This window comes from Carcharhinus amblyrhynchos, chromosome 1, assembly GCF_965287045.1.
Source record: "Carcharhinus amblyrhynchos chromosome 1, sCarAmb.v2.hapA, whole genome shotgun sequence".
Lineage (NCBI taxonomy): Eukaryota > Metazoa > Chordata > Chondrichthyes > Carcharhiniformes > Carcharhinidae > Carcharhinus > Carcharhinus amblyrhynchos.
Window position 1 is genome coordinate 97,045,468 of NC_137324.1, and position 25,682 is coordinate 97,071,149.

At 42.3% G+C, this 25,682-nt stretch overlaps 1 protein-coding gene across 3 annotated transcripts in view; it reads left to right on the forward strand.

The window, feature by feature from the left end:
* The first annotated feature begins 15,337 nt into the window (after positions 1-15,337).
* LOC145343258 (coiled-coil domain-containing protein 149-like) overlaps positions 15,338-25,682 on the forward strand; it is a 118,151-nt gene continuing 107,806 nt past the window's right edge. For 2 of the 3 annotated variants that reach the window (XM_080189374.1, XM_080189383.1), the window contains exon 1: positions 17,838-17,913. In XM_080189374.1, the coding sequence (XP_080045500.1) occupies positions 17,857-17,913 (57 nt within the window). In that variant the 5' untranslated portion in view covers positions 17,838-17,856. Of the gene's footprint in view, positions 15,481-17,837; positions 17,914-25,682 lie in introns of those variants that run through there. The other variant, XM_080189363.1, reaches the window with a different exon arrangement.

Below are 25,682 nucleotides of genomic sequence, written 5' to 3' on the forward strand. Positions count from 1 at the left end.
GCTCCTGAGCCACGTATGGCAATGATTAACACAGAGGCACAAACCATTATTTTACGAGATGCAAGGCCACATTGTTACCATGGATGGGTGAGAGGGGGGCATTTCAATTATACAGAGAGATTAACAAAACTGCGGTTGCGGTTTAACCTTGAGTGGAGAAGGTTAAAGGGGGATTTCATAGAGCTGTTCGAAGTCAGGAAGGGTTTTGATAGAGTAAATAGGGAGAATGTGCACAGGCAGAATGGGCTGAATAATCTCTCTTAGTACTATGTCATTCTGTGATTTTACGATTCGCGGGCTTGGATTGTCAGTTCAGATGTCCATTAGAACTGACCTGGAATAAGTCCTTCACAACAAGGAATGCTCAGTCTAACGGAGAAGTTAATGGACGCTTTAGGTTCAGGAAGCTTGATATATTTCAGCAGTGAATCACAGCTCTTCAATTCATCTGAGGTGATGACCACAGGATGCTGCACACTGGTAGCTAAAGGAAACCAGATGTGTCAAACTACAGATACCCTCTGTTAGTTCTGTTTGATCAGACTCACTAAAGCAATTGATTTTATTCCAGAGAAAACACACAAATAAAAGTTCCATAATCAGATTAAATCTGCTGTGTTAACTTTCCACCATTGTTTGACATTTTATTTTAATCAGCTGATTGCAGATTTTCGTTTAAATCACATAGCCCACATGAACACAAGAAACAGATGCAGGAGTAGGCCACCAGGCCTTCAAGCCTGCCCCACCATTCAATACGATCATGACTGGTACAGCAGAGTATTTACTCTTTATCAAAGGTTAGGAAAATGTGAAAGAATTACAAGCCAATAAGCAGTGTGTACCATACACAAGATACACTGCAGCAACTCACCAAAGTTCCTTCAACAGCACCTTCCAAACCTGCGACCTCTACTACCTAAAAGACTGCAATGCATGGGAACATCACAACCTCTAAGCCCCGCTTCAAGTTACACACCATCCTGATTGGAACTATATTGTCATTCCTGTATTGTTGTTGGGTCAAAATCCAGGAACTCCCTTCCTAGCAGCGCTGTGGGTGTACCTTCACAACATGGAGTACAAAAAAGACAGCTCACCACCTCCTTCTCAAGGGCAATTAGGGATAAGAAACAACGCTGGCCTTGCCAGTGATGCCCACATTCTAGGAAACAATGAAACAAAAGTCTGAACATTACCATAACCAGTGTACTTATCCCTAGAGTCAAACAGATTGAGGTGAAAATAAATATCCTTTGTAAACTGAATTAGAACCTTGTTTGCTACTTCCGGAATGTCAATCTATCGTATCTGAAAAGTTCCACAAGTGGGTCTCTTTGGAAAGGATTGATAGGAGCTTGAGTTTCCTGCAGCACGGTATATTTCAACATCTTACAACAGCTATTCAATTCTTCGTAGTTCATTAAGATTTAAGTTTAACCTGTTTTAGTGGACAGAAGAAAACATAGGAGTAAACTAGTATTAGGATCACAGAAAACACAATTTAGAAAGAGGCCATTTGGTCTGTCAAATTGGTGCAGGGACTTTTCTCTACATGTTCCACCTAGTATAATCTCACTCTGCCATTTACTCTCAATTATCCTTTGTGACTCCTTTTTGAGCGACTTATTCTTTATTAAACGAGTGAGTCAACCTTGTTTCAGCTGTTTGAAGTTGAGAATTCCAAACACTATCTCCCTTTTAACTGTCTTCATACTTGCATAAATTTGTGCCCTTTCATCACCATATAACCAATCAATGGAAACATTTTATCACTATTTACTTAATTGTAATCTTCAACCTTCATTAGGTCATCCATTAACCTTCAAAATCATTCTCATTATTGTCCTTGCTAAAACTGTACACAATACCGCAGCTGCTGTAGACTAACTTTTGCAATGGATGCTTTTGTGGTGGATATAAATTCAGTGGTTACATTTGCCTTTTCATGGTTTTAAGCTGACTCTTGGCGCAGTCAGCTTAAATAATATGTGTACTTGTGCTCCAAATCCTTAGGCTCCTCTATTCAAAATCATACTGTATAAGAAATAATTTTCTTGCCCTAATTTCATCTTTAAATGTGTTACTTCACATCTGTTTACATTGAACTTTATCTGTCACCTTTGTGTCCAGTCTGTTTGCAGTCTTTCTAAACCATTCAATTTGATATCAAATGGGCCACTACAGAACTCTTTGGAATACCACTCAGAGCATTTTTCAATCTGACAAACTTTGTTTTTTTTTATCATTGGGATGTGGACAATGCAGGCAAGACCATAATTATTGCACATTTGGAGTTGGCTAGAGAAGGTGTTGGTCGGTCTTCTTGAACTGAGTCTTTGTCATAATAGCACTTCCACAGTGACGTTGGGAAGGTAGTTCAAGGACACTGACCCAGAGAAAGTGAAGGAGCAGCACTGTTTGATAATTCAGAATAGTGTCCCCACATATTGCCATTAAGTCCAAAGATGTGTAGATTAGGTGGGTTGGCTGTGCTAAACTGCCCCTTAGTGTCCCAAGATGTGAAGATTAGATGGATTAGCCATGGTAAATGTGCAGAGTTACAGGGATAGTACATGGGAGAGGGTCTAGGTAAGACACTCTGCCAGAGAATTGGAGCAGACTCAATGAGCTGCGTGGCCTTCTTCTGCACTGTAGGGATTCTATGATTGCCATTTTTGTCCTTCTCCATGGTATAAGTGTAGAGGAGGGAGGTGTGACTGCTACTATGCATTCTGTATATTGTACATCATGCAGTCATAGTGCATTGGCAGTGAAAGAAATAGAAATTGAGTTCAGTGGTTGTGTCAGAAGAGCATAAGAACATAAGAAATAGCAGCAGGAGTAGGCCATCCAGCCCCTCGAGCCTGCCCCGCCATTCAATAAGATCATGGCTGATCTGAAGTGGATCAGTTCCACTTTCCCACTTTCCCCCATAACCCTTAATTCCCTTGCCTACCAAAAACCTATCTACCCGCATCTTAAATATATTTAGCGAGGTAGCCTCCACCATTTCAGTGGGCAGAGAATTCCAGAGATTCACCACCCTTTGAGTGAAGAAGTTCCTCCTCAACTCTGTTCTAAACTGCACCCCCCCCCTTATCTTGAGGCTGTGCCGTCTAGTCCTGCTATCCTTTCTAAGCGGGAAGAATCTCTCTACCTCTACCCTATCCATCCCTTTCATTATCTTATATGTCCTGGATGATGCTGAGCTTATTGCGTGCTGTCAAATCTGCACCTATCAGTTAAAGGTGAATATTCCATCATCCTCCTCACAGGAGGCTTGTAAATAGTGGACAGCCTTTGAGGGTCACCAGGTGAGCCACATGCTGCGGAGTGCATAGCCTCTGTCCTGCTATTGTAGTGATGATTTCAATATGATGCATTCAGTGGGGATGCCCAAGCTGTTAAGAGGTGGGGGTTCGGTGATGGATGGGGGGGTTAGCAGGGAAAATGCATGGGGTTACCGGGATAGGGTGCGGAGTGAGCCTGATTAAGATGTTGGAGAGTCGGTGCAGACTCAATGGGCTGAATGGCCTCCTTTTGCACTATAGGGATCTATGATTCTAAGCTGAAGGTCAGCTTCATTCCAGGTCCTTAATCAAATTAGATGACTTGAGGAAGCCGAGCAGGCATCTAAAGAAAAACCAAAACTGAGGCCTAGTTTTCAATTTAGCCATGTGGAGTTTTATTTCCAGGGCCATCTGAAAAATCTTTGGAGGTGCTGTTTGTTCTGCCCATTTCTCAGTTTGAGGGTCTGCCAAGAGTAAGCATGCCTAGCATAGAGACAAAGAATGATAGGCATTAAAATGACCCTAGGTTTCTTTGTTATGAGGCTATTTAATGGCACCTTATCACAAGCTTTTCAAAAATTCCTACAAACTTTATCTATTTACTTTACCGATCTACTGCTCCTTTCTCAAACATTTCTATATGACTAAGTAAGCACAAATCCATGTTGACTGCTTAATTTATGTTTCTTCAAATGTTTAGCACTTTTACTGTGTATGTTACCAATAATGGAAATGAGACTAACTATTCTATAATTTCCTGCTTTGCCATGCCTCTTTGCTTGAAGAGGGACATCATGTCTGCCACACATCCAGCCTTCTGGCATTACTTTTTTTCCATAGAATTCTGTAGCACCATTGACACATTTGCAATACTTCTTCCCAAGATCCCTGCAGGATCCTTGGGTATCAACTTGTAGGTCACTGTTGTTTATTTACCTTATGTTTTAATAGCTTCTGTAGTACTATCCCTTTTTGAATAATAACTAACACTTAAATGTTCTACATCAAATTAAGGCAAAGTGCATTCCTCTACCAATTTTCATGATGTTTGTTTCCATCATTTCTTAGAATCTCTATTCTTACTTTGACAATCCTAATGCTACTGATACGCTTGCAGAAAGGTTTTTTATTGTCCATTATGCAGTTTGATAATTTTTTGCTCATACTCCATCTTAGCGTTTCTATTTTCCCATATTCTTTATATTGATCCTGGCTTGTTCCTGATTCTCTTTTCACTGGGTACTTTTTTCCATTTGTTTCATATTTAGTCCAATCTTCCTATTCATCCATAAGAAAAACAGCTGTAATATACATTTTTTCATTAATAAAAGGTGTGCCCATTGCTGAATTACAGAATAAAACAACAGAATCCCGACAGTGCAGTAAGAGGCTTTATGGCCCCTCGAATCTCTGAAAGAGCATCCAACCCAATCCCTTCCTACTCCTGTAACTCCATGTATTTACCATGGCTAATTCACCTAACTTACTCATCCTTGGACACTAAAGAGCAATTTAGCATGGCAAATCCAACTAACCTGCACATCTTTGTAGTGTGGGAGGAAACTAGGATACCCAGAGGAAACCTACGCTCCTCTGCGGGAGAATGTGCAAACTCCACACAGACAGTCATCCAAGACTAGACTCAAACCTGGGTCCCTGGCGCTGTGAGGCAGCAGTGCTAACCATTGTGCAATCATGCTGGGTTTCAATGACTGGCAACCAAGGATTTATAACAATAGTTTATTCGGTATTCGGAGCAGCTCTTACAGGTTTCCATTCTGCCCACGCTCCAGGGAGAACTCCCACACTTTCGTCACATAACTCTTTAAGTAGTCGTGGCATAACGTCACTTCTTGTTCTACACTCACTCTGTCTCCTATATAAACATTTCCCACCAGTCACCTACACTTTTGTTTGTTAGATTTTCTTTCCATTTAAACTGGTTACACTCATTTTCTTATCACCCTAGAGTTTACTTGTTCCCTCAGAATAGCCTTGTCACTGGCCTTTTTCTCATTTTTATTCTTACACAATACCTATTATTTTTGTGACAACTTCTTCCCAAATATTCCCTTGCTCTACTTCATCACCCAGAACAGAATCAGATAGCACTTTGTTTATTGGGACAGGAAGATACTGACAGAGAAAATATTGTGCTGCAAATAAAAATCGTCCTCTTTTCTAGTTCAATACTTTCCCCTATTTCAGTCTATTAATAAATAACTAAATTTAAAGCATTGCAACATTTAACCCAGAAAGGTTCGCGCATCTAAAGTAACCTGTCTGGAAGCATAATAGAGCTAGTGGAATTTGCCCAAAGATGCTGCGTAGATTCAAATTTCAGTTGAGTAACAATTTTGATTTCTGACCTTTAGATTAAGAGAGCGATGTTTCAATTCCAAAGTTGCTAGGCCAACAAACTGTCAACCTTTGACTTAGAGTCATAGAGGCTTACAGCATCGAAACAGGCCCTTTGGCTCAACTTGTTCATGCTGTCCTTTTTTTAAACCACTAAGCCAGTCCCAGTTGCCCATGTTTGGCCCATATCCCTCTATACCTATCCTAACCATGTAACTGTCTAAATGCTTTTCACGTGACAAAATTGTACCCGCCTCTAATACTACCTCTGGCTGCTCATTCCAGACACTCGCCACCCCCTGTGTGAAAAAATTGTCCCTCTGGACACTTTTGTATCTCTCCCCTCTCACCTTAAACCTATGTCCTCTAGTTTTAGACTCCCCTACCTTTGGGAAAACATGTTGACCATCTAACTAATCGATGCCTAATTGTGACTTAACTCACAATTAGGATTCAATGTTAAGCTAACATGGATCTTTGAGAGAAGACAAATTTGGGGCATTGTGTATGAACTACAGACCTAAGCTCAGGAAACATTTTACTGCATTACTGTGGTGAAAAAGAAATAGTTGCACTTTGATGCCAGATCGAACGAACCAGATAGGAACCCTCTAGGCAAAAGCCAGCAGTAATTGGATATATACAAATATACCAAGCAGAGGTGAGATCATCAGAATATGGTCACCTCTAAGTTCCCTGTGGAACCTCAACAAAAATAAATTTAGAAAATATCAGCAAAAATCAGTCTTTATTTTGGATATCATCAACTCTCAAGAAAATAAGCAAAAGGCAATCAATGGTAGCTCATGTGAATGAGACCAGAATGAAAGAAATAGCTGTGGAAAACACCTGCAGCTCGTTATGAATGTGTTGGGTGAGAGAGAATAGGAAGGGATAAGAAAGATTTTGAAATAAGAAACCCTGCATAACACCTGCTGCAATGTCACTAGTGCTCTAGCCTCCTTGGTGTTCCTTCCCATTATAGCCAGGATATTCCCTTCAAGGGGTGAGGGCCTTTCCATCTATGGTGGCAGCCTGCTGCCTCCTGTTGTGTGCAATTCTCTTCCACAAGGAAGGATGTTGCATTAGCGAAATTTGGAGATTGTGATTGTGAAAGAGCAGTTGGGGTGTGTCTGTGTGTGAGAGGTGTGAGCTGTGGCTGAGCAAGGGGTGTAATAGTGCTGACTGCATGAGTATGAGAAGAAACACGTCTAGTTAATTGTAGCACAGTAGTTATGGGGCAGTGTAGAGTGGTGGGGGGAGGCAGTATTCAGAATGCTGTGTGTGTTGTAAATAATTAGGCTTTGAATGGTGCAGCTCTGATGAGAAAATATTTTAGCACATTTTTCATCTTAAGAAATCCAGTGGATTTTTATCCTTTTTGCTGCTGTCATCTTGGGGTAATGTTCCTGGCATTGTTGTCCTCTGTGATCTCTTCCCACTGCATCAAGTAGACGTTGGGAGGGCTTCCTGTCCCCCTGTTTCTTCTCCTCCCTATGATCTCCACCAAGACAGCCAGCATAACATTGGAGATTCTTGGTGCCTGCCCACGCTCTCTTTCAGCCATTTTGTCCAGAAATTCTATCATATTCGTAACCAGAATCCACTGCCCTTTGAGAGATGTTAGCTGCATTAAAGTAGCATCCTGGCCTCCCAATCTTGGCTTCCCAGACAGATGTACAGCTAGGGTGATGCTGGCTTTACACACAAATCAAGACACAAATGTTGCTTGCTGCCTGCATTGGTACTCACTGGCGTGGTTAGTCTGTGCATCTCACATCCTCCCACCCACCCCCTCCCCCCCATCACCCTTACCTCCCTCATGCTCCAGTTTTCAAGCACAATATGATTTCTAGACATTTGACTTGAAATGAGGACAGCCTTACGGGGGACAGTAAGATGTTATTATTTGCTTATGGCTCATTTTTTATTACACATTAGTAGAGGTTTCCCTGAGCACAAATCAATGTCTGGACACAGACCAGGAAAATCTCCCCTATTTTCTCTTACATCTGTCAGAAACAGTGAGAACAATTTTTTTCAGAAATTACAATTATGTAACACACAAGGGCGGCATGGTGGCACAGTGGTTAACACTGCAGTTTCACAGCATCAGGGACTAGGTTCAATCCTGGCCTTCGGTGTCTGTCCGTGTGGAGTTTGCATATTCTCCCCCTGTCTGTGTGGGTTTCCTCTGGGTGCTCCAGTTTCCTTCCACAGTCCAACGATGTGCAGGTTAGGTGGACTGGCCATGCTAAATTTCCCCTTAGGGTCCAAAGATTAAATGGATTAGCTATGGTAACTGCATGGTTGGGCATGGGTAAGATGCTCTTCAGAGAGTCAGTACAGACTTTCCTGATCACTTATCTCCTTGCCAATGTCAGATTCTGAGCTGCGGGCTGGAGCATCAAGTCTATTCACTCAACTTCCAAATGGCCTCCAACGTCTTTGGATTGAAAACTGAGTCCTAACGTTAAATTGAACAGAATCTCCGTGAAACCCATACATTCTTGGCAGCTAAAATATTCCTGCCCTCCTCACAGCTGCTTTTCATGATTTCATGTTTTTGAATCATTATTCGTCTGCTTGACGGTATAGTATAACCCATCCCATAGCCACTGAAATTTAGAACAAACTTCAGCTTCAAATCCATACCAATTTATTCCTGAAGGAATGTAAGACTTAGTAAAAAGATCGCAAGATGTTATTTTATGAATTAACATTCCAGATGGACATGTTGTGAATTGGGCTCAATTTCTCCCCCCATTGATTTTCTGTTCAATAAAATTAAGTGGGATCAGGTGCCTGTGCCTAAAATCCCAATTTGCACTTCCAGCATGCAAAATTCTGCACTGGGAGTTCAAATACATAAAATTATTCTGACTGTTTTTACATATAGAGTGGATTTGGCATAAACAATGTTTTCAGAAGTTGTAAGATGGACAATTTGATAAGGAAAGGATTACGTGATACAATAGATATTTATATTTTAGTCTGCATTGGGAATAAAAAGCTGGTTAAAAATAAAAAACTATTGTAAGACATTAAAGGGGAAGAAGAATTCTAAAGATACTAAAATGAATGAATCTGAAAAAAATAAACCACAATGGAAATTTTTAAACTAATTTCTAAATGTGAAGAGAAGTAAAAATAAAACAATGTGAAATATGAACATACCAAAGAGTACAGGAAAAGACGGACTGCTGCATGAAGCCTATCCCATCCCCACATGGTGCTTTCTGTACACAAGTTACACAATCTCCTAGAAGAGATAATGAATCAGAAAAACCATCAGTCAAGGGAAGTCTTTTGGAAATTCCTCTTCAATCGCCAATGGTAATCACACTTTGTATTCTAGATATAGCTGTAGGAACTTAACAATATATGTTTATTTCCTCTCCTAAAGTATTTATTTAACAACTCTGCCATGACCTTATTTCCCATTATAGCTAAGTCTGCATTTGCCTTCAGTGGCCCATAGTTCTGTCTGGTACTCTTTCCTTCTCAATACAGCTATAAAACAAATTAATTTGAACACAATAAGAACATAAGAAATAGGAGCAGGAGTAGGCCATCTAGCCCCTCAAGCCTGCCCCGCCATTCAATCAGAACATGGCTGATCTGAAGTGGATCAGTTCCACTTTCCTGCTTTCTCCCCATAACCCTTAATCCCCTTGCCTACCAAAAACCTATCTACCCGCGTCTTAAATATATTTAGCGAGGTAGCCTCCACCACTTCAACAGGCAGAGAATTCCAGAGATTCACCACCCTTTGAGTGAAGAAGTTCCTCCTCAACTCCGTTCTAAACTGACCCCCCCCTTATCTTGTGGCAGTGCCCTCTAGTCCTGCTGTCCTTTCTGAGTAGGAAGAATCTTTCTACCTCTACCCTATCCATTCCCTTCATCATCTTATACGTCTCTATAAGATCCCCCCTCATCCTTCTAAACTCCAACGAGCATAAGCCCAGTCCATTCAGCCTCTCTTCAGAGTTCAATCCCCTCAGCTCTGGTATCAGCCTAGTGAACCTCCTCTGCACTCCCTCCAAGGCCAAAATATCCTTGCGCAAGTGCGGTGACCAAAACTGCACACAGTACTCCAGCTGAAGCCTCACTAGTGCCCTGTACAGTTGCAGCAAGACCTCCCTGCTTTTATATTCAATCCCCCTCGCTAGGAAGGCCAGCATCCCATTTGCCTTCCTGATCACCTGCTGCACCTGTAGGCTGGGTTTTTGCGACTCATGCACAAGGACCCCCAGGTCCCTCTGCACCGTAGCATGCTGCAGCTTTTCGCCCTTTAAATAGTAATCCCTCCTACTATTATTCCTGCCAAAGTGGATAACCTCACACTTGCTAACACTATACTCCATCTGCCAGGTCCTCACCCACTCGCTTGGCCTATCTAGAGCCCTCTGCAGACTTTCCACACCCTCCGCACAATTTGCTTTTCCACTTACTTTGTGTCATCAGCAAATTTTGACACCCTACACTCAGCTCCCTCCTCCAGATCATCTATATAAATGGTAAATAGCTGAGGCCCCAGCACCGATCCCTGGGGCACTCCACTAGTCACCAACCGCCAATCCGAATAGCACCCATTGATACCTACTCTCTGCCTCTGCCATTTGATATGCCTTGCAAGTTTCTTTCATATTCCTTTTGAATCTATTTACGTCTTTTATAACCCATACAGCTCACTGGATTTCAACTAATTGAGCTGAATTTTCCTGGCTGGGTTACAATCCTAATGTTGGCCTCAATTCTGGGCAGGAACCAGGAAGTAGCCCTGATAGGATGTTGGCAGGTGGATCAGGGAGACATGAGGTTCAATCCATCCAGAGGGCCTATGGTGTGTGCTGCTGAGACTATCAGGCAAATACAAGGGTGCCTCAAAATGGAGGAGCTCCCTGCAGCATCCCTCCAGAGGATGACTTACAGACATGGTGGCCATTGTATCCCAGTGGGTCTGTGCTGGGGTGATTAAGTAAAGCCCTACCCCAAAGCTACTACTGTGAGGCTGCCTCCAAACTGCCATTGGCAACAGACTTCGTAGGTGGTCAATCTAATGCTGAGGAGATCCCAATGGTTTCTTCCTGCCCTTAACTCGTCTAATTGGCAACCTCCTGGTGAAGGCATGTAGCCAATGTAATGTCCCCACTTCTGGAAAAAGTGTTTGGAGGTGGGATAGATTTGACTCTCCAATCTGATGGACGATTTTCCAAAATTTGTGTTCAGCACCATCTTTGGGGTGGGGGGGGGAGGGGTTAAGAAAATTAAACCCTTTCTTTCACTTTTGTGGGCCGTTCCTATTTGCTTGATATGATCTCTTAGAATCAGACAACCTTATTGCAAGGAGATAATTTGCCTGCGTTGGATATTTGAAAAAGAAGTTGTATTTAGTTCCACACCACTACATTTTGCCAGTCATCCTGTAAGCTGCCATCTTATAAGAACATAAGAACATAAGAAATAGGAGCAGGAGTAGGCCATCTAGCCCTTCGAGCCTGCCCCGCCATTCAATAAGATCATGGCTGATCTGTCGTGGCTCAGTTCCACTTTCCCGCCCTCTCCCCATAACCCTTAATCCCCTCTCTTATCAAGAACCCATCAACCCGCTTCTTAAAAATATTTAGCGAGGCAGCCTCCACCACTTCAACGGGCAGAGAATTCCAGAGATTCACCACCCTTTGAGTGAAGAAGTTCCTCCTCAACTCTGTTCTAAACCGCCTCCCCTTTATCTTGAGGCTGTGCCCCCTAGTCCTACTGTCTTTTTTGAGCGGGAAGAGTCTCTCCACCTCTATCCTATCCATCCCATTCATCATCTTATACGTCTCAATGAGATCTCCCCTCATTCTTCTAAACTCTAACGAGTACAAGCCCAGTTTATTCAGCCTCTCCTCATAGCTCAACCCCCTCAACTCCGGTATCAGCTTATGTATTTGTCCAATGGTTTTAAATCCACAACCTCTAGTTATTGCCCTGCTTGTGGCAAGGAACAGCTTTCCTCTGTCTATTCAATCAAAACTTCTCATTATTTTGAAAATTTCTATGAGATCACCTTTTAACCTTCTCTTTTCTGAGGAAAATAGTCCTAACTTTCTCAACTCTCTTATAACTGAAGTTCCTTCTTTACTCTTTCTGAGGTCTTGACGTCATTCCTGAAGCGTGATGTCCAGAATTGTTCACAATATTCCAGCTAAAACTGAACGAATAAATTGTAACATTCTACACAATCTCTTAGCTTTTGTTTTCTATGCCTCTATTTATAAATCCAAGCAACGTGTATGCTTTTTTAACCACCTTATCAATTTGCCCTGCCTTTAAGGATTTGTGTAAATAGACACCGAAGTCTCCCTGCTCATTATACTTGTCAAAATCATGCCATTTTTAGAATGTATTTCCGCATTAATCATCTAAATTGCGTGACTTTACACTTCTCAAATCACATTTGAACTCATTTTTTCTTGCACCTATCTAGCAGCATTCCCCAATCTTCCTTCTCAAATACTTTCATATTCCTAAAACATAAAAGATTAGTACATGCAATGTTTATAATATGCAATTTGTAAAGAGCATATATCTTATACAATGTATTTGATTTATAGACATAATAAGAATATTCAGTGGATGTTATATTTGGATGTTTGTTTGTGTACTGGGGAAAGATTTCTATTGGGGGGCTGTGTATCAAGAGACAGAGAATTGGGCATAAGGATAACTTCTCCAATCGTGTGGGGAATCATTCTAGACAACAATGTGAGCCAGATAATTAATTAGGAACCTGTCTCCTCCTTGAGCTCTCTTTATGAGCAGCCTTACTGAGAAGGAATAAGCCCAAGGGTGTATGCACTACTTCTTTACAGGGCTGTTGATTGCTATGATGCCACCACTGAGACTTACTGCTGACTAGTTCAATAACAACTCCACATCTTTTTGTCGCACCTTTAACTTAATAAAACAAAGCATAGTTCATAGAGACAAATGGTCGATTTTAAGGCAGTTTTTGAAGGACAGCGAGACAGTAAGGCTGAGAAACCTTGGAAGAATGGAGCTATGGTGGGTGGAAGCTCAACTATTGAGGACAGAGAGGGAGAGAAATTGCAAAGGAAGTGAGAGACGGAGAAGCTGAGTACGAATACTGAAGAATAGGATCAAAGAAAGTTGAAGTGGCATGGAGGAATGAAGACATGGAGGGACAATTAAGGAAAATAATTTTGTAATCAATACTTTGTGATATGGGCTTGAAAAGTACCAGGAACTTCAATATTGTCCTTACATATCAGTGGCATTTGCTACACATCCAGAAGGCAATAAATATCTTAGAACCATTTCTAGCTTATTGCCAGGAAGATGATAGAAAACAAGTGTGAAGAGGCTAGGTGATGGGGCGGCACGGTGGCACAGTGGTTAGCACTGCTGCCCCACAGCATCTGGGACACGGGTTTGATTCCCAGCCTGGGTCACTGTCTGTGTGGAGTTTGCACATTCTCCCTGTGTCTGCGTGGTTTCCTCCGGGAGCTCCAGTTTTCTCCCACAGTGTGAAAGGCATGCTGGTTAGTGCATTGGCCATACTAAATTCTCCCTCAGTGTGTCTGAACAGGTGCTGGAATGTGGCACTAGGGAATTTTCACAGTAATTTCATTGCAATGTTAATGTAAGCCTACCTGTGACAAATAAATAAATAAATAAATACTTATGGATCTGTTGCCCAAAATTCACAGAGTGAGACCAGGCAGGTGAAAATATCCCCATCACATCTCAAAGGTAAAACCCCAGCTGACCTCATGGTATTATTGCTAGACTATTAATCCAGAAACTCAGCTAATGTTCTGGGAACCCAGGTTTGAATCCTACCACTGCAGGATGATGAGTTCAATGTAATATATTGGGAGTTAAGGGTGGAATTTTATAAGAATTTTTCTAAGTGTTGGGCGGGATGAAACTGAGAGAGTTTCAGATCCATTTTTTGGGTGTGTTTTCAGGCCCAATCTTCTGCACTTTGTCTTTAAAAGTTTGGGCGAGTCCCTTTCTCGCTACAGAAGACTGTGGGCGGGGGTAAAGTGCCAGACAACTTGTAGAGGGCGGTATGGTGCACGTGCAGATTTCTAATGCTGCACATGTGCATTAGTAGTAGCAGGGGTCTGACAGACAAAGAGAGAGCAGTTAGGTCCTTGCTATTGCAGGTGGTCTCAACTAGCTCCCTCCACCACCCCCCCCCCCCACCCCCCCCACACACACACACACACACACACACACACACACACACAATTGTGGGGCCAGCAGCCTGAGATGCAGCCCCAGCTGTCCACACTGATTGCAGACCCCTCCCTTCCCCATGATCGCATGTAGAATGGCAGCCGGCCCCCTCTCCCCACAGGCCATATCCCCACTGGCCCCCTTCCCCCACAGTCTCTGCCCCCTTTTGCCCCTCCCCATACAGGCTCCACTCCCATTGGCCCCACCCACAGGCCCTGCTCCCTGACACTGCACAGTGCACATTGTACAGGTTCTAGGCTGGCATTGCCCAGGGTGGCGCTGCCAGTCTGGCACTATCCAAGGGCCACCTCCACTTGCCCTCAGCTTCCAGGGAGGCCTCAATGGCCTCCAGTTCCACTGGGGAGGTCAACATGACTGTTCCCCGTTCATGGGGAGCAGGTGTTTTCCTTGCTGCGGAGAACCTCTCCTGGTGAGGCCATAAAGGCAAGAGAGCCCAGACAATTGAGTGCCGGCCTCACTAAACAGATGCAAAGCACGATTTTAATAAATTTCAAAAAATTAACCAGCTTCGCTCCCATTTCTGGTGAGAGGCTGACCATGCCAGAAATCCAGATGTCGTACAATCGCACTGGTCACAAAAACTGATGCCGTTCGCACTAGCCGCTTAACACCCAATTTTATGGCATTTCCCCACCGCAAAGCGGGCATAAAGCAGCAGTAAAATCCCACCCTAAGACACCACTGATGACCATGAAACCATTGTTGATTGTTGGAAAAATCCATCTGGTTTACTCGTGTCCTTTAGGGAAGGAAATCTGCAGTCCTTACCTGGTCTGGCCGACATGTTACTCCAGTGTCACAGCAATATGATTCACTCTCAACTGCTCTCTGAAATCACCTAGCAAGCCATTCTGTACAAGGGCAACTACAGATGCGCAATAAATGCTGGCCAGCCAGTGATGCCCATATCCCACGAATGAATAAAAATAAAGGGACCAATAGTCAGTGGAAGGTATATAATATGTGGAAGTGGCAGCTTGGACAGGAGGAGGGTTTGTTCTGGGCAGAGTCTGGGGGTGGGGAGGGATTTCTTCATAAAACTCTGTCAATAGGGATTCGGGAAAATTCTGCTGCTTAAAATAAACAGTCGTATCTATGAATTAAACAACAGACAGCAATGGTAAATTTGCATAAATCAATCCAAACTATTTAAGAGTATTAAGAAATCTCAGGAACAAGAAATGTCGTGAACTACGTCTTGGACGGCAAACATTTATTCCACTTCGTTCCCACATTTTAGGACCGCGCTATAATGAACCCCGATCATGTTATAGTGACAGTGCTGCCATTGTTAAACTAACCTCCGGCTACAGCTTGCCTCACATTACCCTGGATTGACCTGACGTTGGGCTTGGTCTACACATGGAAGTGAGGTAGCACAGCCGGGAGGAAGCGACTGCCCATGGTTGACTGATCACAATCCTCACGCGTATTTTTTTTTCTTTGATAGCACCATTTACTAACTGCGTTCATACACACATATATATTCTTAGAGTTTAACAATAAAATGACTTCAAAGAGGAGTGAAGGCGAATGGCAGGGGCTGGTGAATGAGGTGAGTTTATGTTAAGTGAATCAATATAAGGAAATGTCATCCAGCCATCTGCGGGATTATGTTTACTTGTTTTCACAGGGACGGTCTCCCAGCTAGAGTCTTCATGTTTATATTTTATTTGATGCAAAATGTGGTGCTTCCAGACATTGATCCCAGAAGCTACACAGCAAACGACCGACTGCTGTGTGATTTCATACTCTCTATCGCTGCTGTCGGTGCTGGGAGCCACGGATCACGGCTGCACCTGAGCTTGGAGCTGTAGCCTGAGCGTGGAGCTCATGAAGCCTGAGCGTGGAGCTGAGCCTGAGCGTGGAGCTGCGCTGCAGTGCGTGCGGCTGAGCCTGAGCGTGGAGCTGCGCTGCAGTGCGTGCGGCTGAGCCTGAGCGTGGAGCTGCGCTGCAGTGCGTGCGGCTGAGCCTGAGCGTGGAGCTGCGCTGCAGTGCGTGCGGCTGAGCCTGAGCATCTCCAGCCCGAGTTCCCGGATCCGGCTCTGATCCTCCACGTCAGACTTGCTGATGCAGTCAGTGCGCGCGGGTGGAGCAGGAATAATGTCCCACTGTTGTAACAACTGCATAATTTATTCCAACATCTCAGCCCACATCACTGACTTGGTCAGTGTTTGCATCATGGCAAATAATATAAATTACAGGAGCTGTGTACATTATTGTGTGAAAACAACAACAAAATAAGTGGTTTGAAAAGGAAAATCAAATTGTCAGGACTTGATGTTTTTCCCTGCTGACATGAGGAAAAATATTTGTACTTATTCAATGGTTGCCAGACTTTCTCAATGCAGCAACTGTTCTCATCTTTCACTGAGACCAACACCAGAAGCATTAAGGAGACATGTTGGAGGGGGGAAACTCTTCTCATTGTTTGTTGTTGTTGATGAAAGTATATAGAAATTCTCAAATACTGAGTCATAGAATCCCTGCAGTACAGAATGAAGCCATTCAGCCCATCGAGTCTGTACGGACCACAATCCCACCCAGGCCCTATTCCCCAACCCTCATTTACCCTGCCAATCCCCCTGACATTAGGGTCAGTTTAGCGTAGCCAATAACTATCTTTGGGTAAATATCACAAGCCATCTGATTGAGCAGCAAAATGGGTTCCAGGGGGTGAATGCAGCCTACTCTTGTCTTATGCCGCTATGATGAAAATTAATGTAAAAAAAAACTCTTGCCAAAATATCCAAAGCTTCGATGTTCCAGTTGCTCGCTCACACGCTGGATCATTGTGTTTAGAATCAGAAAGTATTGAAACCAATCTCAAAGCATTACAAAATGGTTCAAAGTGCTGAAGAATACATTTCATGCAATTTATCCATATCTCCATGTACCTACATTTTGTAAATAAAGAGTGTTAAGTAATATGGGGGCAAGATTCTCCCATTGTAACCCGCAAATTTTCTGGTGGGTCCGGTTGGGAGAATCGCTCATCAGCCATTTCATGGGATTCGCCCATGCATTGAGAATGCATGCGTGTCTCCCAGAGCTGGAGAACAGTCACAATTGGGACCATGCTGGAAACTGACGGGAAGAAAAGTAAGTCATTTAAATCTTTTAAAAATGTATTTTAAACATATTTTGCATGTGATTATTGGAACTTGCCAGGCCTGTGAGCATCTCCCACCCTGCCAGGAGTACTTCATTTCAGTCGGGTTTAGAGTAGCTCCCCATGTTCGGGGAATAAAGAACAAAGAAAATTACAGCACAGGAACAGGCCCATCGGCCGTCCAAGCCTGCACTGACCATGCTGCCTGACTTAAATAAAACCCCTACCCTTCTGGGGACCATATCCCTCTGTTCCCATCCTATGATGTAGATATGCATGTGCATATGATAGTAGAACTAGCAGAGACCCTACCAGAGTGAAGAGAGGGGGCAATTGGGGGTCGGGCCAATCGTGATTCATGCAGAAGGACATCCAGGTTCCTTTGCTCCAGAGCTCTGCAATCTCTCTCCATTTAGATCATAAGCTTTATTTATACATCCTGCCAAAATGGGCAATTTCACACTTGTCCACATTATACTCCATTTACAGATATTTACCCATTCACTTAACCTTGGGGTGGGAATGGAGGCAGGAAAGCATTAAAACTAGCGCTGCTGGCCAGTGTACTGGTTCCCTGCTCCATCCCACTCCAGGTAAGAAATTAGCTGAGTGACGGGAGACAGTAGTGATAAATAGTTGTTTTTCAGATTGGAGAAAGGTTTGTAGTGGAGTTCCCCAGGGGTCATTCCTGGGATCGTTGCACTTCCTGGTATATATTAGTGACTTAGACTGTGGTTTCAAAATTTGCAGACGATATGAAGATGGGAAGTGTTGTCACCTGTGATGAGGATAGTCTTAAAACTTCAAAAGGACAGAGACATGTTGATGGATTGGTCAGACAAGTCACAGATGAAGTTCAATGCAAAGATGTGTGAGGTGATTTATTTTGTCAGGAAGAACTTGCAGAAACAGTAGACAATCATAGAATCTTACAGTGCAGAAGGGGGTCATTCGGTCCATTTAGTCTGCACGGACCACAATCCACCCAGGTCCTATCCTATAATCCTATGCATTTACCCTAGCTAGTTCCCCCGACACTAAGGATAATTTAGCATGGCCAATCTACCGAACTCACACATCTTTAGACTGTGGGAAGAAACAGGAGCAGGTGGATGAAACCCATGCAGACATGGGGAGAATGTGCAAACTCCACACAGACAGTGACCTATGCTGGGAATCGAACTTGAGTTACTGGAGCTGTGAGGCCAACCACTGTGCCACCAGGAGAAACTCTTAAGAAGGTGCAGGACCAAACAGTCTTCAGTGTTTATGTACACATGTTATTGAAGATGGTAGAACATGTTGAGAGCACTTATTAAAGCATATGGTACTCTTGGTTTTATTAATAGAAGCATTGAGTACAAGAGTAAGGAGGTCTTGTTGAACTTGTATAAGACATTAGTTAGATCCCATCTGGAGAACTGCGTCCATTTCTGGGCAGTGTGAAGAACGATGTGAAGGCATTGGAGAAAATACACAGGGGATTCACAAGAGTTTTCCTGGGGAAAAGAATTGTAGCTACGAGGTTAGATTGGAGAGATTAGAACTGTTTTCCTTGGAGATAAAAAGGCTGAGATGAGACTTGATAAAGATATTCAAGATGTTGAGAGGTATGGACAAGGTAAATAGTGATAAATCCCTTTTAAGAGCCCATTAACAATTAGGGGGCATAGATTTGGTGTGAGAAAAACCTTTTTATTCAGAAGCTGGTTGGAGTCTGGAACAAATTCCACGAGAGAAATGGAGGCAGGCTGGATCGACATATTCAAGTAGGAATTGGATTGCTATCTAAAAAAAATTTGTAAAGTTATGGGGATAAAGCAGGGGAGTGGGATTGGGCAGAATGCTCTTTCAGTGAGCTAGTGAGATGTGATGGGCCAAAAGACCTCCTTCTGCATTGTAAATATTCTGTAACATCTTTCCTTTGTTAAACATTTATTGGTGCAGCAGCTTTTAGTGATTGAGAATAGCTTGAAGTAGTCATGTGGTGAACAAGTGTTTCCATGAGCTCATGCCTAGGAGGAGCTGCACTGTCAGTTGCCTTTCTCAACAGTGCAACCTGGGAATTTGTTTGAATGATGGTTTCCTGAGGCACTCCATGTGTTTGTTTAACTAGTGTGATACGCAATGAATTGATAAAGCTATAACTGTCCAGTGCATGATGACGAGAGATATGGATGAGTTTTTATAAAAATAAAAACAGATACGTACTTCTCATAGCATTATTTACTCAGGGTTACATGATGTATATTTTCCAGCAACAGCATTTAAAGGAATAGCATTGCTTTAGGCTGATTCTACTGAAATGGAGTTCACAAGTAAATAAAGTCTAAAATATACGATGAACTCTCCTGATAAATATTTTAGTGACCTGTTTACATTGTGTGGTGACAAATTTGCTACTGTTGATAGGTATTTCAGTAATGGGAATGACTTAATCGCTATTTAGTTTGCAAGGTTAAGGAGTTTGTCAATAATTTCCACAAACTAGTTAGTTTATTGTCAAAAGTAGTTAGTTTCTTTTTATGGGGTGTCAACGTTATTACCATTGTAGCTAGGTTAATTGCTGACAAATGCCAGAGACAGTCAGTATTTCAATGTCAAAAATGAGTTGTCAATAGTTGTCTCCAGCTGTGCTTTTTTTTTATCTTGCCGCATAATATAAACTATGATTTGAAAAGAGGCTGCTGAACTAATTTCTTGGCTTCCTGTTAATAGCATTTATTGCGACTGTATTTAAAAGACACTGAGATCATAATTTTGAGATGCAAACTATTTAAAAAATATATATTATTTTTGTGTTCTCTCAACAACAAAGGAACACGAGCTTCAGTAACTTATGGATACCAATGCCATCCCTGGACACTCCACACCTTGCTGTCTCTCTGACTCTATTCCTCCTTCTAAGCCCATACCACGTATTCACCAGACCCACTGACCTGCCCCTCTTTGATGCAGGAAGTTCTGCACTTGGCAAAGGACTCAGTTTCACCCCCTTATATCCTCACCTCAATGGATGGCTTCGCTTGCTGTTGAACTCTTCTTCTGTCACCTCTGTCTTCTTGCTCACTTCTTCGGGCATGAGTTTTACCCTTGTTAAATGGATCCTTTTACCTACCTGCAGTATTCTCCCTCTACCTGAACCCCACCCTCTGGCCTCCTACCTGATCTCATCTTTTAATTGAGAGCTGTCAGCGTGACATTGGCCATCCCGATTTCTCTACACCACCTACCCACTGCAATCTGTCTTCCTCTGAACTTGCTACACTCTACTCTCTCCGGTCTAACCCCACCTTGTAGTCAAACCTGCTAACAAGGGTGATATCATTGTCACCTGATGTACTGACTTGTACCTCACAGAAGCTGAGTACTAACTCTCAGACACATCCTCCTACTTCCCCTTGGACTATGACCCCGCTACTGAGCATCAAGATGTTGATCCTGGGATGGTCACTGACCTCATCATCTCTGGTGATCTTCCCTCCACAGCCCCCAAGCCCATACAGTCCGCTTCTACCTCCTTCCCAAAATCCACAAACAGGGCTACCTTGGTGGACCCATTGTTTCAGTCAGTTCCTGCCCCACAAAACTCATTTCTTCTTAGTTTGACTCCATCCTCTCTGCCCTTGTCCAGACCTTCCCACCTACATTCATGATTCATCTGATGCCAAATGTCATATCAACAATTTCCAGTTGATTGGCCTTAACCATGTCCTCTTCTTTATGGATGTCCAATCTCTCTGCACTTCTATCCCCTACCAGGACACAAGCAGAGGCAGGAACACGTCATTTCCTTTCCTTGACCCTCCTTTCTCCATTTCCAGTGATGGACTGACAAATAATATTTATTACAACCCCACTGACTTCCACAGCTACCTCAACTGCAGTTCCAGATACCCTGCTCCCTGTAAGGGCTCATCAACCTAACCTGTACATCTTTGAAGTATGGGAGGAAACCCACTCAGCCACAAGGAGAATGTGCAAACTCCACACAGACAGTGACCCAAGCTGGGAATCAAACCAGGTTCCCTGGCGCTGTAAGGCAGCAGTGCTGCCCCATTACCAACTCCATACAATTCTCCCAGTTTCTCCACCTCCATTGTATTTGTTCTGATAATGTCATCTTCAGAAGTGATGCTTCTGATATGTCTGCCTTTTTTCTTAACCAAAGCTTCACTTGCACTCCCTTCAATTTGATTATTGTATTGCTGCTCCTAATGCAATCTGCTCTACATTGAAGAGACTAAACATGGACTGGATGACCATTTTGTGGAAGACCTTTTGCTCAGTCTACAAGCAGGACTTCAACCTTTCTGTTGCGTGCCATTTCAATTCAGCAGCTTACTCACGTGCCTGTCCTTGACCTGTTTTAGCGCTCCAGAGAAGCCCACAGCAAGCTAGGGAAGCAGCACCTCATCTTCCAGTTGTGCATGTTGCAGCCCTTGATACTTCACATTCAGTTCAGCAACTTAAGATTTTGTCCTTCTCCATCTTAAACCTCCTTTTTATTTCAAATATCCCGTGCATGTATTGCCTCAATGTAAAACCCCCTCCCCCTCTCACACCAGGCCATCCATCTTTTGTTTTCAAAGTTGCTACTTTTTGTTGCAGTTTCTACAGTTCGAACATATACTCCCTTCAGAAGAATCTAAGGAATGTTAACTCTCTCTCTCTCTCTCCTGATAGAAGCTGGCAGACCTGCTGAGTTTTTTGAGTATCTTCTGTTCTGAAACAATATTTCTAGTTGTGATAGTAGAAACTATAGCAAAACCTGAATATTGTCTCACAAAAAGGAGAAGAGTTGATGGGTCAAGGAAACACTTCCTGGAGGAAAAAAATGAATAAATTTCCCATATTTTCTATTTCAATTTTTCTCCTCTTACCTGGAGGTCTCACCAGTAAGAACCTCATTTTTTGATTCTCATAAGATTTTGTGCCTGCATTTCCATTAACCCTCATGCCAGATGCCAGTTTTAATTATGTTTGTGTTGGCTGTTTCAAAGAGCCAGCCAATTAGTTCCATTCCCCTGTCCTAACCCCATTGCTCTGCAATTATTTTTCCCTTTGAGTATTTATCCAATTCTCTTTTGATCTCGTTCCTCCACTATTTCATGGACAGTGCACTGGGTCTTAGTGTTTTTCCTCCTTTCCCTTTGGTCCTTTTGACAAATATCTTAAGCCTGTGTCTTTTATTGACTCTGCTGGTACTGCAATGCTTTCTCCTAATTGCTCCACCAAAACACTTCATGAGTTTGAACACCACTATCAAACCTCTCCATTATCTACACATCTCAGGTACCATTTCTCTAGATGTTGTGTAAGGCATGACATTCTCCCTAAAGTTTGATGCCCAGAAATTATTGCGATACTTCAGCTGTGGCCTACCAGGTGTCTTCTAAAAGTTTAGGATAACTTACTTATTTTTGCATGCCTTGTTTATAAAGCCAAAAATATCATTTCCAGTACTTTTTAAGCAGCCTTCTCAATTTCTCCTGCCACCTTAACAGGTTTGATTATTTCACCCTCACACCAACCCACCAGAATTATTTCTGCAATCTCAATTGTTCCCTTTGAATTATATTTGCCTCTTTTCATTCTTCTTACCAGAATGCTTCTCTTTACTCTTCTCTGTCTTAAGTTCATAGAATCCTACAGTTCAGAAGAAGATCATTCAGCCCATCTGCACCAACCCTCCGAAGGAACATCTCATCCAGGCCTACCATCCCTACCCCAGCCTATTCTGGTCATCATGTGCACCTAACTTGCACATCTTTGGACTGTGGGAGGAAACAGGAACACCCAGAAAAAAACGCATGCGGACACGAAAGAATGTGTAAATTCCTCATAGTTAACCAAGGTTGGAATCAAATCCGGGTTCCTGGCACTGTGAAGCGGCAATGCTAACCACTGTGCCACCTGCCACCCCATTTGCAATATCTCTCTATTTCACAAATTTGCCTCAGCCCTCCTCAAGTCTGTTACTATCCACCTCACTGTTTACACATTTTGAGTTTGAGTCATGAGCGGATGTTAAAATTAGGCCCTTTATCTCCAAGTCCTGGACATCAACATTTATCATAAAGAGCAATGGTTCTAACATGGAACCCCAGGGCCAACACTGTAAACTTCCCTCCAGCTGGAAAAGTAATTGTTCACCATTGCTCTCCTAGCCAGTCATGTATCCTTGTTGTTACTGCCCCATTAATCCTTCAAGGGGCTTCTATTTTGTGTACATGTATAATGTGGAACTTTTATCGAGTGTTTGGAATGCCATTATAAACAACATTAATCCTCATCAGACTTTCCCATTAGTCATTAAAGAACTCAATAAAGTCTGCAAAACATGATTTGTCTTTAACAAATCCTGTTGATTTCACTTATTAACCCTTTCATTTACAAGTAACAATTCATTTTGGTTCAACTTAAATGTTCCCGTGATGTTAGGTTAACTGCCAGGTTTATCCCCCCCTTTTTGTTAAACAGTTCTTTAACATTTGCAGTCTTCTTTAGAGCATTCATTACCTATATCCTTACTTCCCTCAGTAATCTAAGATGCACCCCATCCAGAACAAGTGACTTTTCTAGTTTGAGGGTTGCCAACTTTTTAAATACCTCTACTTTGTCAATTTTTATCTTATCCATTTTTTCTACTACCTTCGCCTTTTACTGTGACATAAGCAGCGTCCTCTTCTTTAGGCAGAGGTGAAGTACTCAATAGAACCTTTGCCTTTCCAAGAACATCTCCTTTTCGATCTCTAACCGGTAGAGGACATGTTCAAATATTTCATTATCTTGTTGCCAACTTTAGAGAAACATGCAGAAGTAGTAAGAGTTTTGAATAAGTTTAGCAAATGTTTTTGTTTTACATGCACAGAATGCAAAGAATTGTAAGTTTATAATGCTTAGCAACACATACTATATTGTACATGGATCAGTTGGTGACTGGTTATTGAAGGGTTAAAAATGAGCGCTTACAATGCATTAGACATCCAAACTATCAGCACATTTTGCTGCTTATTGGCATTTTAATTTGGACTGCCCCTTATATTGCATTTTTTTAAACGTGAATTATAGTATGCCATCGATCAGCAACCTAAAAATGGTAAATAGTTATTACTGGAAATATTTTATTCAGCTAGATTTTGATAAATGGTGCTTTAAAAAATTTCCTGGGAATAATAATTTTGCCAGGCTGATGAAATAAAATATTTCTGAGACAGCAATGCTGTTTAAAACATTTTAAATCTTACTGGGGCAGAACTGAGAATATCATTCTGCAGCATATATATTGACTATCCAATCTCCCAAATACAGAAATAATATTTTTTCAAAATGCTTATTTGCTGAATTATTTAGCACTAGTCTTATTGCTTCCAGAAATGCTTGGAAAGGATGGAATAGCTGACTTTAGAATTTTATTAGGGTTGTTTGAAGATGGTGAGTGGAAATATATTGTCTGTGGCTTATGAAGCGAAAGTTCAGTGGGCTGAGTATTCGGGCTGGGTTGTGCTTGCTTGTTGGGCCTATTGCTGACCGCATTTAATTCATAGGTTAGAGGGAAGCTTCATCATATGTAACTATGGGCATGGATGTCAGTGCTGCCATTACCTTATCTCAGGAATCCACCTGACTAAGGAAATCAAACTTGTTGTCATTGGATGTTGATGTTGAGTTCCGTGACTCGTTACTGCAAGAAGCAGCACTTGGATTTAAAGTGGTATTTCCTGGAGATATTCTACCTGGCCTTTTGGCCTCCTTTATCAGGGGTTCCATATATGCTGCTATGAAGGAAGTAAAGGAGCACATTTGGAAAATTGTAATCTAATCAAGCAACGTCAGCATGGCTTCAAGAAAAGGAAATTGTGTCTGATTAATTTTTAGAGTTTTGCGAGAAAGTCTCAACCAGAGTGGATAGAGGGGAAACAGTAGGTGGATTGCATTTTGACTTCCATTTGGCATTTGACAAAGTACCTGACAAAAGGTTAAATCATAAGATAAAAGCACATGGTGTTGGAGTATATTGGCATGGATAGAAATTTGGTTAATTGGCAGGAAGCAGCGAGTGGAGATAAGGGGTTCCTTTTCAGGCTGGCCATCTGTAACAAGTGGAGTTCTGCAGGGATTAGTGCTGGGACTGAATCTATTTACAATATAAATGAGTTGGAGGAATGATCCGAATATATTGTAGCCAAAAATAAATGGAAAGGCAAATTGAAAGGGATAGAGTTTATAAAGAGACGTTGATAGGTAAAGGAAGTGAGCAAAATGTTGGCTAATGGAGAATAATGTGGGAAAATGTGAAGTTGTTCATTTTGGAAGTGAGATCAAAAGAACAGACTGTTACTTAAATTGAGAAAACTGCAGAAAGTTGCAACACAATGGGACTTGTAAGCACTTGTGCATGAAACAAAAAAAGCTAGCACACAGTTGCAGCAGGTAATCAGGAAGGTAATGGAATGTTGATCCTTATTTCAAGAGAGTTGGAGTATAAGAGCAGGGAAGCATGGAGGGATTGTCTTACGAGGAAAGGTTAAACAGGATGGAACTCTATTCATTGAAGTTTAGAAGAATGAGAGGTGATCTCGTTGAAATGTATAGGATTCTTAAGGGGCTTGACAGGGTAAATGTCAAGAGGATGTTTCTCT